General features: G+C 43.2%; 1 protein-coding gene across 4 annotated transcripts in view; it reads right to left on the bottom strand.

The window, feature by feature from the left end:
* The window catches only part of LOC141161763 (uncharacterized), a 647,860-nt gene that overhangs the window by 184,666 nt on the left and 444,397 nt on the right, over positions 1 to 18,797 (bottom strand). For all 4 annotated transcript variants that reach the window (XM_073647070.1, XM_073647060.1, XM_073647089.1 and 1 more), the window contains 3 exons: positions 10,570 to 10,689; positions 10,152 to 10,348; positions 7,309 to 7,408 (listed from right to left, as the gene is read on the bottom strand). In XM_073647070.1, the coding sequence (XP_073503171.1) occupies positions 7,309 to 7,408; positions 10,152 to 10,348; positions 10,570 to 10,689 (417 nt within the window). The remainder of the gene's footprint in view (positions 1 to 7,308; positions 7,409 to 10,151; positions 10,349 to 10,569; positions 10,690 to 18,797) is intronic.

Raw genomic sequence — 18,797 nt, 5'->3', positions numbered from 1 at the left:
TCCATTTAGTTCAACCCATAGCCTAACATGTTGATCCAGAGGAAGCAAAAAAGAAACCATGTGGCAAACACCAAGCTCCACATTGGGGGAAAAAAATTCCTTCCTGGGACAAATGAGATTTTTTTTTTATTTTCACGGCCCAATGTTATAAACTTCTGTGAAGCACCTGGGAGTTTAAGGTGCTCACCACACATCTAGATAAGTTCCTTGAGGGGTCTAGTTTCCAAAATGGGGTCACTTGTGGGGGGGTTCCACTGTTTAGGCACATCAGGGGATTTCCAAACGCGACATGACATCCGCTAAGGATTCCAGCAATTTTGCATTCAAAAAGTTAAATATTCCCCACATATGGGGTATCAGCATGCTCAGGAGAAAATGCACAAAAAATTGTAGGGTTCAGTTTCTTCCGTCACCCTTGTGAAACTAAAAAAATGTGTGTCTAAAGTAAAATGTTTGTGAAAAAAAGGTAATGTTCATTTTTTCCTTCCACATTGCTTCAGTTCCTGTGAAGCACCTGACACTATGTTGTTTTGAGCACCTTGAGGGATGCAGTTTTTAGAATGGTGTCAGTTTTGGATATTTTCTGTCATATAGCCCGTTAAAGTCACTTCAAATGTGATGTGGTCTCTAAAAAAATGTTTTTGTAAATTTTCTTGGAAAAATGAGAAATCGCCGGTTAACTTCTAACCCTTATAACTTCCTAACAAAAATATTATGTTTCAAAAATTGTGCTGATGTAAAGTAGACTTCTGGTAAATGTTATTTATTAACTATTTTGTGTGACATAACTCTCCAGTTTAAGGGCATAAAAATTAAGAGTTTGAAATTTGCAAATTTTTCTACATTTTCGCCAAATTTTTAATTTTTTCACAAATAAACACAAGTCATATTGAACAAATTTTACCACTACCATGATGTACAATGTGTCACGAAAAAAAATAATCTCAAACAGGGGGATCCATTGAAGCATTCCAGAGTTATTACCACATAAATTGACACTGGTCAGAATTGTAAAATTTGGCCAGGTCATGAAGGTGAAAACAGGTTCTGGGGTAAAGTGGTTAAAGGGGTTTTCCCAAGAACGAAAGTTGATTTTAATGGGGTTTACGGAGCATCTAGCTAACGCGATCAAGATTCTGTTCCTTCAAACTTGGCAGTCGGAATCTGTTATTCTGCGTAAAGACTCTGCAGCTCTTGGTACATCCACTTCCAATAATGGCTTTGTGTTTCCAAACATGCTCCTCTAGGGTTTGGCTGTAAACCAGTGCAGGCCTTGCTTCACAGGTGACTTGTTACAAGTCAGGGTGATGATTGACTCCTACCCTGGCCCCTGTGGTCTTTTAGTTTTTTCTGCTGCAACACAGCGGATCACATGTCTCCGGTACTTCCAGCTTCAGTTTTCCTCCTGTACAATCCGTATCCTGTCTTTTAGTTGCTATATCTGTTGCTATGTCTATGTCTATTGGATGACAGCATCTACCCACAAGTATTTCACAGTGCATTTCTATTATATGAGTCACTGCACTCCCCTTACATGATATTGAGCAATAACAAGAATGCAATTTCATAGAAAGAGAAAAAAAGCAAACGCCTCCAGAGAAGCTCAGAATCATTTTGTTCACTAACTGTGGGCTGATAAGACTGATATGTCTAACCCTATCAAATGGAGATCTTATAACTCCCGAATGTAACTGACATTACACGCGCCATTACGAAGGAGAGGAGGAAAGCTATGGATTATTACATACAATGCTCTTAATCTATCCCAGGTATTAAGTAATAATGCCTCTGATGGCAAGGCATCCACAATCTATCCACAATCCATTCTACCAAAAATAGCTCTCCAAAAGTCAAATGCCACTTATTCCATTTTGAGCCATTCCGTTTTCCCAAACAATAGTTTCTGACCACAGATGGGGTATCGGATTTCTCTGGAAAAATTGTACAACAAATTATGGGGTCCATTTTCTCCTATTACTCTTGTAAAAATGAGCCATTTGTCCTAAAGCAATTTTTTGGTGGAAAAAACGTAGTATTTCATTTTTACAGCACAATGTCCTAAAATTCTGTGATTCAACTGTGTGTTCAAAATGCTTACTACACCCATAAATAAATTCATTGAGGAATGCAGCTTCCAAAATGTGGTCACTTGTGTTTTTTTTTTTTTGCTGTTTTGGAACATTGGCCTCTCTAAATGTGACATGGTGTCTGCAATTTGGTCCATTCAAAATTATGCTGCAAAAGTCAAATGGTGCTCCTTCCATGCAGTGTGCCCAACTAGTAGTTTCCGGCTATATACACAAGAAGAAATGGACCCACTAATTTATTGTGAATTTTTTCCTGTTACCTTTGTGAAAATGAGAAATTTGAGTCTAAAACAACATTTTCATGGAAAAACACATAATATTTGATTTTCATGACACAATATTATAAAATTCTGTGAAGTAGTTGCGGGTTCAAGATGGTCATCATACCAACAGAAATTCCTTGATTGGTGTAGTTTCCAAAATGGTGACACTTTTGGAGGGTTTCTTCTGTTTTGACACCTCAGGGTCTTTACAAATGTGACATGGCTTCTACAATCTATTCTATACCATCCAAAATTGAGCTGTAAAAATCAAATAGCTCTCCTTTTCTTCCGAGCCCTGCTGTGTGTCCAAACTGTAGTTTCTGGCCACATATGGGGTATCAGTGTACTCAGAGGAAATTGCCCAACAAATTATAGTATCCATTTTCTCATTTCAGCCTTGTAAAAATGAAAAATTTGAGGCTAAAACAACATTTTAGTGCAAAAAAAAAATATTTTTTAATTTTTTTCTTCTGTTTGCATTAACCCCTTACCGGCCAAGGGCGTATTAGTACGCCGAAGGCCATCACCCCCGGTTCAGTGAGGGCTCCGGCGCTGAGCCCGCACTGAACTGGGCACATATCAGCTAATTCTTACAGCTGACATATGCCCGCAACAGCCGCGGGTGGAATCGCGATCCACCCGCGGCTGTTAACATGTTAAATGCCGCTGTCAATGCCGTAAGCGCGTCACTTACCCCGCCCATCGGTGACCCCATCACGTGATCGCGGGTCACCGATGGGTGGGCATAACAACTCTGGGTCTGCAGCAGACACCAGTGGTTGTCATGAGCTGGTCGCTATGAGCGCCACTTGTGGTCGGTGCTCATAGCACAGGACCATTTCTGCTGCATACAAGGGATCTACTCGTCCCCTGTATGTAGCAGAGGCGATCAGACAGTTGCTGCTTCTAGTCTCCTATGGAGACTATAGAAGCAAGCAAAAAGTGAAAAAAAAATGTTTTAAAAAAAATTAAAAAAATATAAAAGTTTAAATCACCCCCCTTTCGCCCTATTCAAAATAAAATAATAAAAAAAACCACATACACATATTTGGTATCGCAGAGTTTAGAATCGCCCGATCTATCAATATAAAAAAGAATTAATGCGATCGGTAAACGGCGTAACAAGAAAAAAATTCTAAACTACAGAATTACGTTCTTTGGTCGCCGCAAAATTGCAATAAAATGCAATAACGGGCGATCAAAACATCAGATCTACCCCAAAATGGTATCAATAAAAACTTCAGCTCAGTGCGCAAAAAATAAGCCCTCACCCGGCCCCAGATCCCAAAAACGGGTCTCGGAAATTGGCACCATTTTTTTTTTTTTTTTTTTACCAAACTTTGGAATTTTTTTTCACCACTTAAATAAAAAAGAACCTATACCTGTTTGGTATCTACGAACTCGTAATGACCTGGAGAATAATAATGGCAGGTCAGTTTTAGCATTCAGTGAGCGTGGTAAAAAAAATAAAAATAAAAACATCTGTGGTATTGCACTTTTTTTGCAATTTCACCGCACTTGGAATTTTTTTCCCGTTTTCCAGTACATGATATGGTAAAACTAGTAATGGCGTTTAAAAGTACAACTTGTCCCGCAAAAAATAAGCCTTCACATCGCCATATTTACCAAAAAATAAAAAAGCTATGGCTCTGGGAACAAGGGGAGCAAAAAACGAAAATGCAAAAATGGAAAATCCCAAGGTCGCAAAGGGGTTAAATGTTGTGAAGTACCTGAAAGGTTAGCAAATTTTTTGACTGCGGTTATAAATATTTTGAGAGCTGCAGTTTTTAAAATTGAGTCTTTTTGTGCATTTTCTGACATAAAGGCTCCTCAAAGTCACTTTAAAAGTGAAGTGTTCCCTGAAAATATAGGTTTTGTAAACTTGTTAAAAAAAGAAAAATTGCTGTTAAACTTTCAACCCTTTTAACATCCTTCCTAATTAAAAAAAAGGTGTATAAAAATAATGCTGATGTGAAGTAGACATGTAGTAAATGTAATTTATTAATTACTTTGTTTGGTATGACTACATGTTTTAACACCTTTCCGACATAGCGAATTTATATTTTAGCCTTTTTAGCCCTACTGCGTGTGCCCCGCTCCTACACTGCCGCAACCCCCCCTTCCACTATCCACCAAAGGAATTTCTATATACTTCGGTATATATCCGAGTATAAGCCAAGGGGGCTTTTTCAGCACAAAAAATGTGCTGAAAACTCAGCTTATATTCGAGTATATATGGTATTCAAGCAAATTTTACATTCAAAAAGTCAAATGGTGCTTCTTCCCTTCCGGACCCTGCCGTGCGCCCAAACAGTGGTTTTCCTCCACACATGGGGTATCAGCGTGCTCAGGAGAAATTGCGCAACACATTTTGGGGTCTATTTTTTCCTGTTACCCTTGCAAAAATAAAAAAATTTGGGTCTAAATTTTTGTGAAAAAAGTTAAATGTTCATTTTTTTCTTCCATATTCCAAAAATTCCTGTAAAGAACCTGAAGGGTTAATAAGCTTCTTGAATGTGGTTTTGAGCACCTTTAAGGGGTGCAGTTTTTAGAATGGTGTCACTTTTGGGTAATTTCTGTCATAAAGGCCCCTCAAAGTCACTTCAAATGTGATGTGGTCACTAAAAAAATGGTTTTGTAAATTTTGTTGGAAAAATGAGAAATCACTGGTCAACTGTTAACCCTTATAACTTCCTAACAAAAAAAAATTTGGGTTCAAAAATTGTGCTGATGTAAAGTAGACATGTGGGGAATGTTATTTATTAACTATTTTGTGTGACATACAGTACAGACAAAAAGTTTGGACACACCTTCTCATTTAAAGATTTTTCTGTATTTTCATGACTATGAAAATAGTACATTCACACTGAAGGCATCAAAACTATGAATTAACACATGTGGAATTATGTACTTAACAAAAAGTGTGAAACAACTGAAAATATGTCTTATATTCTAGGTTCTTCAAAGTAGCCACCTTTTGCTTTCATGACTGCTTTGCACAGTCTTGGCATTCTCTTGATGAGCTTCAAGAGGTAGTCACCGGAAATGGTCTTCCAACAATCTTGAAGGAGTTCCCAGAGATGCTTAGCACTTGTTGGCCCTTTTGCCTTCACTCTGCGATCCAGCTCACCCCAAACCATCTCGATTGGGTTCAGGTCTGGTGACAGTGGAGGCCAGGTCATCTGGCGTAGCACCTCATTACTCTCCTTCTTGGTCAAATAGCCCTTACACAGCCTGGAGGTGTGTTTAGGGTCATTGTCCTGTATCTCTTTAATTTAAGGGCATGAAAATTAAAATTTTGAAAATTGCAAAATTTTTGCCAAATTTCCGATTTTTTTCACAAATAAACGCAAGTCATATTGAAGTAATTTCACCACTCTTATGATGTACAATATGTCACGAAAAAACAATCTCAGAATCAGGGGGATCCGTTGAAGCGTTCCAGAGTTATTACCTCATAAAGTGACAGTGGTCAGAATTGTAAAAATTGGCCTGGTCATTACCGTGCAAACCACCTTCAGGGGTAAAGTGGTTAAAGGGGTTTTCCCACGAACGCAAGTTGATTTTAATCGATAGCTCTTGGAATAATAATAAGTTCTACAATTGGATGTGTTTAAATAAAATGTTCCTGTACTGAGTTAATCTTAAAAATGTTTCCCTGTGTAATGGCTGTGTCTGACCGTGTATGGAACATGGTCTGATCATACAGGCGAACATCATCCCCTGCTGAAATGTCTGTATACTCTTTTGCTTCCTCCCCTGCCCAGGAAATGTGGTATGATCAGACACAGCCATTGATTAAAATGAACTTTTGTTTGTGGGAAAACTCCTTTAAAGGATGGATGCATTTTGATTGCTTCTTAGAGCATTTTTGCGGTATTTCAGCAAACAAAAAAAAAAGAGAAATCGCAATTTTGATGGTTTAATTTTTTTTCTGTTTACGGTGATTACCGATCAAGTTAATTATTTTTATATTTTGATAGATCAAACTTTTTTTTTCACTTTATTTTTCATGGGGGTAAAAAGTGGCTGATTTGAACTCTTTTTTTTATATTTATTTAAAACTTTTTTTATTTAACTTTTTATTGTATTTATTTGTCCCCTTAGGGGACTTGAACCTGCGATCATATGATCACTTGTATTATATAGAGCAGGTGTCTCAAACACACGGCCCGCGGGCCGCATGCGGCCCCTCCGGCTGCTTCTTGTGGCCCGCAGGCACATAGAACCCGTAACTATCGCGGCTCTCTCCAGCAGCCGCCGACATCAGCACTGTAATGCAGTGTATTGCCGCGCAGAGACAGGCTCTCTGCCCAGCAATACCAGTGTCAGCCGTCAGCCTATCAGAGGCCGGAAGCTGACATCTGCGTCCCAGCGCAGCGGTGAATGACGTCACTGCCATGCGCAGAGGTCAGCTGCTGGCATCTGATAGGCTGACGGATGACACTGTTATTGCTGAGCAGAGAGCCGGTCTCTGCGCCGCAATACACTGCACTACATTGCAAACTTTTAAAATTTGTCACATTTTTTATATTTTCATAATTAAACGCAAATCATATCAAGCTAAATTTAGCAGTAGCATAAAGTACAATGTGACACAAAAAAGCTATCTTAGAATCACTGAGATACTGGGATATGTTGAATCATTCCACAGTTATTACCTCATAAAGTGCCAGCTCAGATTTTAAAAATTTTGCCTGGTCAGGAAGATAAAAATTGGCTTTGGTGTGAAGGGGCTAAGATGCTCATTTTGGATGGAAGTTGAAATTATTTTTTTTCCTCTGTTACTTATGTGCTTGTTTAATGTTAAAGAATAAAAATCTCAAATAAAAAAGTGTAAAATATATGTCTCTGTCGCTACCATTACTGTGGATAAAGAGTATGTGCTTGCTAGATTGGATCAAATTTTTAATATAATATCATATATAAATCATATCATCACATAACATAAAAGTTACCTGTTCATTTAGTGTTTTCTCTATCAAACTTCCATTTTGATTTTTTAATTTTTCAAAAAGGTCTTCATTTATCTTTAAGAAATCTGTTTCATTTTTAAATCTGCAATCAATATAAATAATATAAATGTCACTGGAGTAAAGGAATTTTTCTTTTTTTTTTTTACATTTATGAAAAAAGACATTTACACGGATTGTTTTTGTTTATGAGCTTTCTAAATGCAAAATTAAAGTAACTAAGCAGCAAAAAAAATTTAATTATGAATTTCTTTTCACTTGTTTTACATTTACTTAAATAATGAAATGTACCCTGATGTCTTGCTTGCAGCCTTGGTCCCTTTCCTGTATCTGGGACATGCTAAACTAGTTAATTGCTAAATTCAATAAAAAAAAAAATAGATATTTCTTACACAGTGCAAAACATAATTTACTTTTTGACAACCTCTTTCAAAAACCTTCTAAATAATCATTAAAAATGTCCTACTATTTTGCTGCAATAGAGTGTACAACTTATTTAAATAACTGACAGTGCTGCTGCATCTGACATTCAGAAGGGTTGAGAACTAAGGTTATTTCCAAGATAGTTTGTTATCCCCTATCAATCGGATTGGGGATAACTTACTGGTCACTTGGAGACTGAGCTCTGGGTCACCTCGCAATTCCAATTATGGGGCTCAGGTGTCATTTTCAGAGCTTTTTTTGAAGAAAAACTCCCATCTAATTCACTGTCTTTCAGATAACTCTCTTCTTGACTCTTTACGAACTGGGTTTTGCTCTTTACACTCTACAGAAACTGCCCTTGCTAAATTCTCTAACAACTAAATGTAATGGTCACTACTCCCTGCTGATTCTCTTGGATCTCTCTGCAGCTTTTGACACTGTGGATCACCGTCTCTACCTCACTATGCTCCGCTCTATCAGTCTCAAGGACACTGCTCTCTCTTGGTTCTCCTCCTACCTCTCTGACCGCTTCTTCACTGTATCTTTTACTGGCTCCTCTTCCTTTTCTCATAGTTCAGTCTTAGACCCTCTCCTCTTTTCTCTATACTTCGCCCCTATTAGACAAACAGCAGGGAGAGCCATATTTCTCACCAGCTTCTATACCGATGCCTTCACCCTGTGCCATTCATTGCACTGGTTGCCCATTCGCTACAGACTCCAGCATAAATTTATTACACTCACCCACAAAACTCTCCACAGTGGTTCACTGCCCAACATCTCTTCTCTCATCTCTGTCTATAACTCTACCCATGCTCTCCATTTTGCTGAAATTACCATCCTCCATAATCTGAACCTCACACTCCTGGCTCCAAGACATTTGTCATGATGCCCCAGTTCTCTAGAATGCCCTAATCCAGTTTTAATTGTTACTTAAAATACATCTCTTTAGACAGACCTATCATCTCACATGACTAATTTAACTGTTCTCTGTCTCTCCCTTCTTAATTTTTCTTCAGAATCTGCTCCTTTCTATCATCCATCCCCATACTCTTTATTGTTAGCTACCCTTTGATTGTTAGCTTCCGTGAAGAGCCATCACTCCTCTTGTCTAAATTGTTGAATTATGTGTTACTCTGTAATGTCTGAAATTGTTTGTACATGTCCCCTCTGAATTGTAAAGTGCTGCGGAATATGTTGGCACTATATAAATACAATTAATACAATAAGCTTCAAAATAAAATGAACATGTCATTTTTACCGCACAGTGAATGCCATAAAATGAACTTCAAAATACAATATTAGAATTGCTATATATTTTTTTTCAATTCAACCACACAATTTATTTAATCAATATTTATACAGTAAATAAAATGCAGCTATTAAAAAATACAACTCTTCCTAAAAAATATCAAGCCCTTATACAGCTAAGTGAATGGTAAAATAAAAATGTTATGGTCATGGAAGGAAAGGATGAAAGTGAAAAAATACAAAGAGGCCTGCTACCTAAGTTGTTAAAACAGGTATAATTTAGTGCACATGGAAAACTTGGCTGTTTCAAGGCCTGTGTTAGATGCAACTTTGAGGAATGTTGTGGACTATGTTGAGTTTTAAGGTTCTAGGCAGTAGATTCAGACCATGTGCAGCTTGGGTGTTGTGAAGGGTCTAGTAGTTAAATGGCCCAGGAGTTATTTTTTATGGGATGTACTTGTTTTGCTGTGTTTTAAGTCAATAAAGTTGATAGCAACCAGTTTTCAACCTTCTTAAAGAGAATCCGTCAGCACGATTTTGTAATGTAAAGTAAAGCCATGGCTGTAATGGCACTGTAATAATTATTAAATTGATACCTTTGGACCAGAAATCCACTTTGTTGTTCTTTCTTAATTACCATTTGAAATGTTCTGCAAATTAGATTTCGGTGCACTGTGCACTGCGTCTTCTTCTCCCTGTCTGTGATTCTCCACCACTCCGTCTACCTCCGGTCTTTGAATGGCAGGTCACTGCTTTTTCAGTTACGTGCCTCCCCTGATTCAAATCTTATGCAGGTGCCATCATTGCAGTGTGCAGCGGATGCACAGAAGTCATTTAACTAAGCACTGAATCTGCGCTTTTTTATTGAAGACCAATTGCAACCTCAATCTGTGCATGCACCACCAATGGCAATAACGGCGCCAGCGTGAGATTTCAACCAGAGGAGGCAGTTAACCGAAAAAGCAGTGACCTGCCATCAAAGACTATAAGTAGGTGGAGGGGCTGAGGAATAGCAGACGGAAAAAAAGATCTAGTGTACAGTCCATTATAAAGTCATGATGTCAGGTTCTCTTTAACTATAGTGAAAGCCCTTTGTGTGCCAACCATCTATCTCAATCTCGAGACCTAATTTATCCCCAAGTTATCACAGTACATACATAAAACTTTTGGAAGCAGAACCAATATTCTCTCCTTGACTTTTGTCATCTTTTTGGCTGATTTCACTTTCTTCATCCATTTGACTGATTTCACAGTCTTCATCCAATTGTCGATTTTCAGTTTCTTCATCCATTCTAATATTTTCATTTTCTTTATCCATGTTGTATTTTTCAAATTCTACAAATTTATTTTCAATCTATTTGACAAAGAATGTGGAACAAAATTTAGGTGAATAGCTATTGCAAATAATTGTACATATTTTAGATAACTTCTGACTTTGCATGGACAAAAAAATTGCATATGCAAAACAAATGATCAGTATTTTGCTTTTATCGTCTACCCTGGAACACTGGTAAAGACAAGCAGATAGACAATGGTTAATTTGCTTTGCACTGTTTTAAAGAAAACCACCCTCACCTCTTCAATAACGACAGATTTCCTTTTCAGGGTTAGCTGGTCAAGTTCTCTAATTAGAGCATAAATCCCAGTATTCTCCAAAAAGTGTTTATTTTCTTCAAGTATTCCATGGGGGTCTCCCTGAAAAGGAATAATTATTGGCATAGGTCACCAAATCAAACCTAAATTTCTTGAACAAATAAAAAGATGGTTTATAAAGGCCCCGTCACACTAAGCGCGAGATCGCTAGCGAGATCGCTGCTGAGTCACAAGTTTTGTGACGCAACATTCCTCAGTAGCGATCTTGCTATGTTTGACACGTAGCAGCGACCAGGGTCACTGGATCGTTGCTGCGTCGTTGGGAAGATCTGACTGTTTGACATCTCACCAGCGACCACATAGCAACGATCCCTGTCAGGTCGTATCGTTGTCGGGATTGCTGTAGCGTCGCTTAGTGTGACGGGGCCTTAAGAATGGTTATCAGGTTATTTTATCTTGCCCTGTCTTATCATCCAAAGTTTTTGAGAAGTGACAAATATCCTTTTTCTTCCTCTTCTTTGACTATAATGTCCCTGGTAAAACGTGGCAGTGTATAAAGCATGCTCGCCACTGCTCGGTACTTCCCTGAGCATCTCACTACTCGAGATGCTCGGTGCTCGCCGACTATTTGCGCGATGATCGGACGGGAGCTCGGGTCCCCTCCCTGCATGTTTGGCGCTATTTAGAGCGCCAATCAACATGCAGGGATTGCCTGTCACTCACTGTAATGCCGCAGCCATGTTGGTTGTGGCATTACAGTGATTGACCAAATCGATGGGAACAGTGCTCAGAGAAACATGAAAAGCCGGCAATTCATCAGCGGCATACATCGGTACCCGACAATTTAAAACAGAAAGAATAGAGCATCACACATAGATTAGATAGCTAGAAACATGTCAGTCACATATATAATAAGTACAGTGACAGTGTTGGTTACTATACTTGTCATTTAGTGTTAAAATAAATGATTTATTACAAAAAAATGGCGTGGGGTCCCCCGTAATTCTCGTCTCTAGCGGAAGTTAAGCAGTGTCTCACTGCGACGGCATCCAGATCAGCCGAGTTCATGTCAAATGAACTCGGCTCACCTCATGTACGTTACTGACAGTGTGGGAGAATTCTTTTAATTGTCAATATTCATGGCACCCTTACTGGGCTATTAATATCAGCCCCCAGCTGTCTGCATAGCCTTTGCAGCCGGGTGTCCCCCATTTTAATAGCTAGTAAAGGCTAGGTATTCAGCTGGGGGCTGATATTAGTAGCCTGGGAACCTCTGTGGGTATAACCCCCTTCCCAGGCTACAAACATCTGCCCCAGCCGTCTGCTTAACCTCCGCTAGAGACTAGAATTACTAGAATTTTTTTTTTATAAATCCTTTATTTTAAAACTAAATGACAAGTATAATAACCAACACTGTCACTGTACTCATTATATACTGTATATGACTGACATGTTTCTATCTATCTAATGTATGTGTGATTCTCTATTCTTTCTGTTCTAAATTGTTGGGTACCGATTAGTGTTGAGCGAGCACTAAAATGCTCGGGTGCTCGGGCCCAAGCTCGCAGTGATACTCGGGTGCTCGACCCGAGCAACGAGCCCAATGTTAGTCTATGGGAGAACCGAGCATTTTTGCGGCGGCACCCCCAACAGTCTGTAAAAAGCCTAAAAAGTGCCCAAAACGATAGTGACAGTGCTCAAATGACATGGGGACAGCATGGGGATCGGCCCAGGAAGCATTTCTGACCCCCAGGTCACTGTTGATAACAACGTGTTCAGAGGTATTAAGCCACTTTTACAGGCTCATAATAAAATATGTGAAGGAATTTCTTTTCCAGGGTAAAGACTTGTGTATAAGGTAAAATAAATAACCAAAAACAAAAATACTCCTCCACACCTTGGGCTATGTTCACAAGTAGCATTTTTTATGCGTTTTTGCACTTTTGTATTGCTTTCAACTGTGACAAATGCATTCACCGGGAAATGTCATTTTAACATTTTACAACCTTATCTGGCCATGTGCTGTGTGACACATGCATACAGTGCTGAAAAGACATGGGGACAGCATGGGGAAGACCCCTGGAAGCATCTCTGACTCCCAGGTCACTGCCTAAAAGTGTGCCCATCAGAAGTGATCCTTGCCGCATCAGAAGATGCAGACTTGCAACTATCCCCGTGCAAGTCCTTGTCCCGGGGCAGTGTTCAATTGTACCTCTCCCATTCCTTGCAATGCAAGCACAAATATGCAGCCAACCACCCACCCACCCCCAGGCTGCAATACCATACTGCTAGCTTGCACTTGAAATGGGGCCTTTTAGTTTTGAGGAGGCCGAAGCTGGATACTACCTCATGGCTGCTTCGGCAGCGAGGTTTGCATACTCAGTCCCCAGCCGCCCGGCGGCCGGGTGTCCATGCTCGGTCCCCAGCCGCCAGGGGGTGGCCAGGTATCCACACTTGGTCCCCAGCCACCTAGGGGCGGCCGGGTGTTCATAAATGGTCCCCAGCTGCCCCGATTTCTCTGCGGAACATCCAAACAGACTTTTCTTAAACTGGCCTGCTTTAGGGCAGCATTGGACGAGCCCACCAGAGAACCCGACTCCTCCGGTGGGCCCCGGCTTCTCCATCAGGGGAGTTGTTTGTGCCAAGGTGAGGAGCATGATGATGATAAAAGTTAGCATCTGCTTTATTTTCTGGGAATGCAAGCGTAAGTGTGCAACCTGCGACCCACCCACCCCCAGGCTGCAATACCATACTGCTAGCTTGCTTGCACTTGAAATTGGGCCTTTTAGGCATGTGGAGGCAGACGCCGGCCACCATGTCATGGCTGCGTCGGCGGCCCTTTTATCCATACTCAGTCCCCAGCCGCCCGGCGGCCGGGTGTCAACACTCGGTCCCCAAACTGTCCCCAGCTGCCCCAATTTCTCCGCGGAACATCCACACAGACATTTGTTAGACTGGCCTACTTTAGGGCAGCATTGGACGAGCCCACCAGAAAACCCGACTACTCCGGTGGGCTCTGGCTTCTCCATCAGGGGAGTTGTTTGTGCCAAGGTGAGGAGCATGGTGATGATAGAAGTTAGTATCAGCTTTGTTTTCTTGGAATGCAAGCGTAAGTGTGCAACCTGCCACCCACGCACCCCCAGGCTGCAATACCATACTGCTAGCTTGCTTGCACTTGAAATTGGGCCTTTTAGGCATGTGGAGGCAGACGCCGGCCACCATGTCATGGCTGTATCGGCGGCCCTTTTATCCTTTCTCAGTCCCCAGCCGCCCGGTGGCCGTGTGTCCACGCTCGGTCCCCAGCCGCCCCGAGGCCGGGAGTCCACACACGATCCCCAGCCGCCCCGATTTCTCCGCGGAACATCCACACAGACTTTTCTTAGACTGGCCTGCTTTAGGGCAGCATTGGACGAGCGCACCAGAGAACCCGACTCCTCCGGTGGGCCCTGGCTTCTCCATCAGGGGAGGTGTTTGTGCCAAGGTGAGGAGCATGATGATGATAGAAATTAGCATCTGCTTTGTTTTCTTGGAATGCAAGCGTAAGTGTGCAACCTGCCACCCACCCACCCCCAGGCTGCAATACCATACTGCTAGCTTGCTTGCACTTGAAATTGGGCCTTTTAGGCATGTGGAGGCAGACGCCGGCCACCATGTCATGGCTGCGTCGGCGGCCCTTTTATCCATACTCAGTCCCCAGCCGCCCGGCGGCCGGATGTCAACGCTCGGTCCCCAAACGGTCCCCAGCTGCCCCAATTTCTCCGCGGAACATCCACACAGATATTTGTTAGACTGGCCTGCTTTAGGGCAGCATTGGACGAGCCCACCAGAGAACCCGACTACTCCGGTGGGCTCTGGCTTCTCCATCAGGGGAGTTGTTTGTGCCAAGGTGAGGAGCATGATGATGATAGAAGTTAGTATCTGCTTTGTTTTCTTGGAATGCAAGCGTAAGTGTGCAACCTGCCACCCACGCACCCCCAGGCTGCAATACCATACTGCTAGCTTGCTTGCACTTGAAATTGGGCCTTTTAGGCATGTGGAGGCAGACGCCGGCCACCATGTCATGGCTGTATCGGTGGCCCTTTTATCCATACTCAGTCCCCAGCCGCCCGACGGCCTGGTGTCCACGCTCGGTCCCCAGCCGCCAGGGGGCGGCCGGGTGTCCACACTTGGTCCCCAGCCGCCCCGAGGCCAGGTGTCCACACACGGTCCCCAGCCGCCTGGGGGCGGCCGGGTGTCCGTAAACGGTCCCCAGCCGCCCCGATTTCTCCGCGGAACATCCACACAGACTTTTCTTAGACTGGCCTGCTTTAGTGCAGCATTGGACGAGCCCACCAGAGAACAAGACTCCTCTGGTGGGCCCTGGCTTCTCCATCAGGGGAGTTGTTTGTGCCAAGGTGAGGCGAATGATGATGATAGAAGTTAGCATCTGCTTTGTTTTCTTGGAATGCAAGCATAAGTGTGCAACCTGCCACCCATCCACCCCCAGGCTGCAATACCATACTGCTAGCTTGCTTACACTTGAAATTTGGCCTTTTAGGCATGTGGAGGCAGACGTCGGCTAGCATGTCATGGCTGCATCGGCGGCCCTTTTATCCATACTCAGTCCACAGCCGCCCGGCGGCCGGGTGTCCACACTCGGTCCCCAGCCGCCCCGAGGCCGGGTGTCCACACATGGTCCCCAGCCGCCCCGAGGCCGGGTGTCCATAAACGGTACCCAGCCGCCCCGATTTCTCTGCGGAACATCCACACAGACTTTTCTTAGACTGGCCTGCTTTAGGGCAGCATTGGACGAGCCCACCAGAGAACCCGACTCCTCCGGTGGGCCCTGGCTTCTCCATCAGGGGAGTTGTTTGTGCCAAGGTGAGGAGCATGATGATGATAGAAGTTAGCATCTGCTTTGTTTTCTTTGAATGCAAGCGTAAGTGTGCAACCTGCCACCCACCCACACCCAGGCTGCAATACCATACTGCTAGCTTGCACTTGAAATGGGGCCTTTTAGTTTGGAGGAGGCCGAAGCTGGCCACTACCTCATGGCTGCTTCGGCAGAGAGGTCTCCATACTCAGTCCCCAGCCGCCCGGCGGCCGGGTGTCCACACACGGTCCCCAGCTGCCCCGCGGCCTGGTGTCCACACACGGTCCCCAGCCGCCAGGGGGCGGCCGGGTGTCCACACTCGGTCACAAGCCACCCAGCGGCCGGGTGTCCACACATGGTCCCCAGCCGCCTGTGGGCAGCCGGGTGTCCATGAACGGTCCCCAGCCGCCCTGATTTCTCCGCGGAACATCCCCACACACTTTTCTTAGACTGGCCTGCATTTGGGCAGCATTGGACGAGCCCACCAGAGAACCCGACTCCTCCGGTGGGCCCTTGCTTCTCCATCAGGGGAGTTGAGAGTGCCAAGGTGAGGAGCATGATGAGGATGTTAGAAGTTAGCGTCTGCTTTGTTTTCAAGGAATGCAAGCGTATGTATGTAGTAGCAGCTAGGCCTGAGGTGGTCAGTGTTTAGGCGCATATCCTACCTCCTCCGAGGATTGCTGGATGTTTTCCTGCTACTATCCAAGTTCTATGACTCCCGTTAAAACAAAGCTTCAGGTGATAAATGATGGATGAGGTAGTGGCAAAGGAGAAAGAGCAGGAGGAACAGGGACCATTCACATCAATATCAGGCCTGTCAACCACATATGTCTTGTAGGAGCGGTTCGGCTACACACTTATAGGGCATACAGTGAGTGCAATGCCTACCAAAAATTTTGAGGCACTCCAATGCCCCTTGGAAATGACATGGAGGTCAGAGGGCCTTAACTAAACCTTTTTTTCCATTTATAGCAACTGGGTCTCCTGTGCACTGTTGGCCTAAGCAGTGAATGGAAGGCTTTCCAAAAATTATGAGGAACTGCAATGCCCCTTGAAACAGACGTGGATTACAGCGTACTAAAAACCTTTTACCCATTATTGGGGAGTGGGTCTCCCTTAGTTTTCACCTTTGCATTGAAAAGCAAAAGCTGACTAAAATTAGGAGGAAATGCAATGCCCGTTGGAAGAGTCGTGGAGATTAGAAGTAAGGTAATTAAAAACAACATTTCAATGCCCCTTGGAAGAGACGTGGAGGTCACAGTAGCTTAACAAGATGGTTTTAATGCCCCTTGGAAGAGTGGTGGAAGTTACAGTGGAATAAAAAGACAATATCAATGCCCCGTGGAATAGACGTTGAGGTCACAGTAGCTTAACAAGATGGTTTTAATGCCCCCTGGAAGAGTGGTGGAAGTTACAGTGGAATAAAAAGACAATATCAATGCCCCGTGGAATAGACGTTGAGGTCACAGTAGCTTAACAAGACGGTTTTAATGTCCCTCGGAAGAGACGTGGAGGTCACAGTAGCTTAACAAGACGTTTTTAATGCCCCTTACAAGAGCCATGCAGTACAGCATATTACAAACATTAGTCCCATTATTGGGGAGTGGGTCTCCCATAGTATTTGCTTATGCCTTCCAAACAAAAGCTTCCAAAAATTAGGACGGAGTAACTTGCAATGCCCCTTAAAAGAGCCATGCAGTACAGCATATTACAAACATTAGTCCCATTATTGGGGAGTGGGTCTCCCATAGTAATTGCTTATGCCTTCCAAGTAAAAGCTTCCAAAAATTAGGACGGAGCAACTTGCAATGCCTCTTACAAGAGCCATGCAGTACAGCATATTACAAACATTAGTCCCATTATTGGGGAGTGGGTCTACCATAGTATTTGCTTATGCCTTCCAAGCAAAAGCTTCCAAAAATTAGGACGGAACAACTTGCAATGCCTCTTACAAGAGCCATGCAGTACAGCATATTACAAACATTAGTCCCATTATTGGGGAGTGGGTCTCCCATAGTATTTGCTTACGCCTTCCAAGCAAAAGCTTCCAAAAATTAGGATGGAGTAACTTGCAATGCCTCTTACAAGAGCCATGCAGTATAGCATATTACAAACATTAGTCCCATTATTGGGGAGTGGGTCTCCAATAGTATTTGCTTATGCCTTCCAAGCAAAAGCTTCCAAAAATTTTGAGGAAATGCAATGCCCGTTCGAAGAGTTGTGGAGGTCCCAGTAGCTTAACAAGACGCTTTTAATGCCCCTAACAATAGACGTGGAGGTCAGAGTGGTATAACAAGACGCTTTTAATGCCCCTAACAAGAGACATGGAGGTCAGAGTGGTATAACAAGACGCTTTTAATGCCCCTCAGAAGAGACGTGGAGGTCAGAGTGGTATAACAAGACGCTTTTAAAGCTCCTTACAAGAGACGTGGAGGTCAGAGTGGTATAACAAGACGCTTTTAATGCCCCTCAGAAGAGACGTGGATGTCAGAGTGGTATAACAAGATGCTTTTAATGCTCCTTACAAGAGATGTGGAGGTCAGAGTGGTATAACAACACACTTTTAATGCCCCTCGGAAGAGACGTGGAGGTCAGAGTGCTATAACAAGACGCTTTTAATGCCCCTTGGAAGAGCCATACAGTACAGCATCTTAAAAATATTATTCCCATTATTGGGGAGTGGGTCTCCCACAGTCTTTGCTTATGCCTTGCAAGCAAAAGCTGACAAAAATCAGGATGGAGGAACGTTCAATAATGGCAACACGGACCACGGTCACCCTGGTGGTATAGTGGAGGTGGAGGCTGAAGATAAGGAGAAGAACATAAAACAGCCGAAATGAGGAAGCGTATACCCATGTGTGGGTGTGAATCGGTGCATGTGAATACACCTCCCGAAATAACACAGTGGATTTGACTTTATGTTACTCTGCTGTCATTTGGTGGTGATGAGAAGTCTGGCCCAATCCAGCCCTTGTTCATTTTGATAAGGGTCAACTTGTCAGCATTGTCAGTTGACAGGCGAGTGCGCTTATCAGTTATAATTCCCCCAGTGGTACTAAAAACACGCTCCGATAACACGCTAGCGGCAGGGCAGACCAGGACCTCCAAGGTGTACAGAGCGAGTTCATTCCAAGTGTCCAGCTTGGATACCTAATAACTAAAAGGCACAGAGGAATCACGGAGGAAGCTGGTACGGTCGGCAAGGTACTCCCTCACCTTCTTTTGAAACTGTCCACTCCTTGTGAGAGTACTCCGCGCCTCAGGGTCTGTCCGAAGGGAGGGTCTGAGAAAACTGTCCCAGAACGTTGACAGTGTGCCTCTGCTGGATTGGAGTTGCGTCTCTCTCGCATGTACGCCT

The sequence above is a fragment of the Phyllobates terribilis genome, unplaced genomic scaffold, assembly GCF_046119375.1.
Source record: "Phyllobates terribilis strain yellow unplaced genomic scaffold, ASM4611937v1 Scaffold_1__5_contigs__length_1240528914, whole genome shotgun sequence".
NCBI classification, from domain to species: domain Eukaryota; kingdom Metazoa; phylum Chordata; class Amphibia; order Anura; family Dendrobatidae; genus Phyllobates; species Phyllobates terribilis.
The sequence above is the reverse complement of the archived record's forward strand: the minus strand, read 5'-3'. Positions and strand labels throughout refer to the sequence as shown.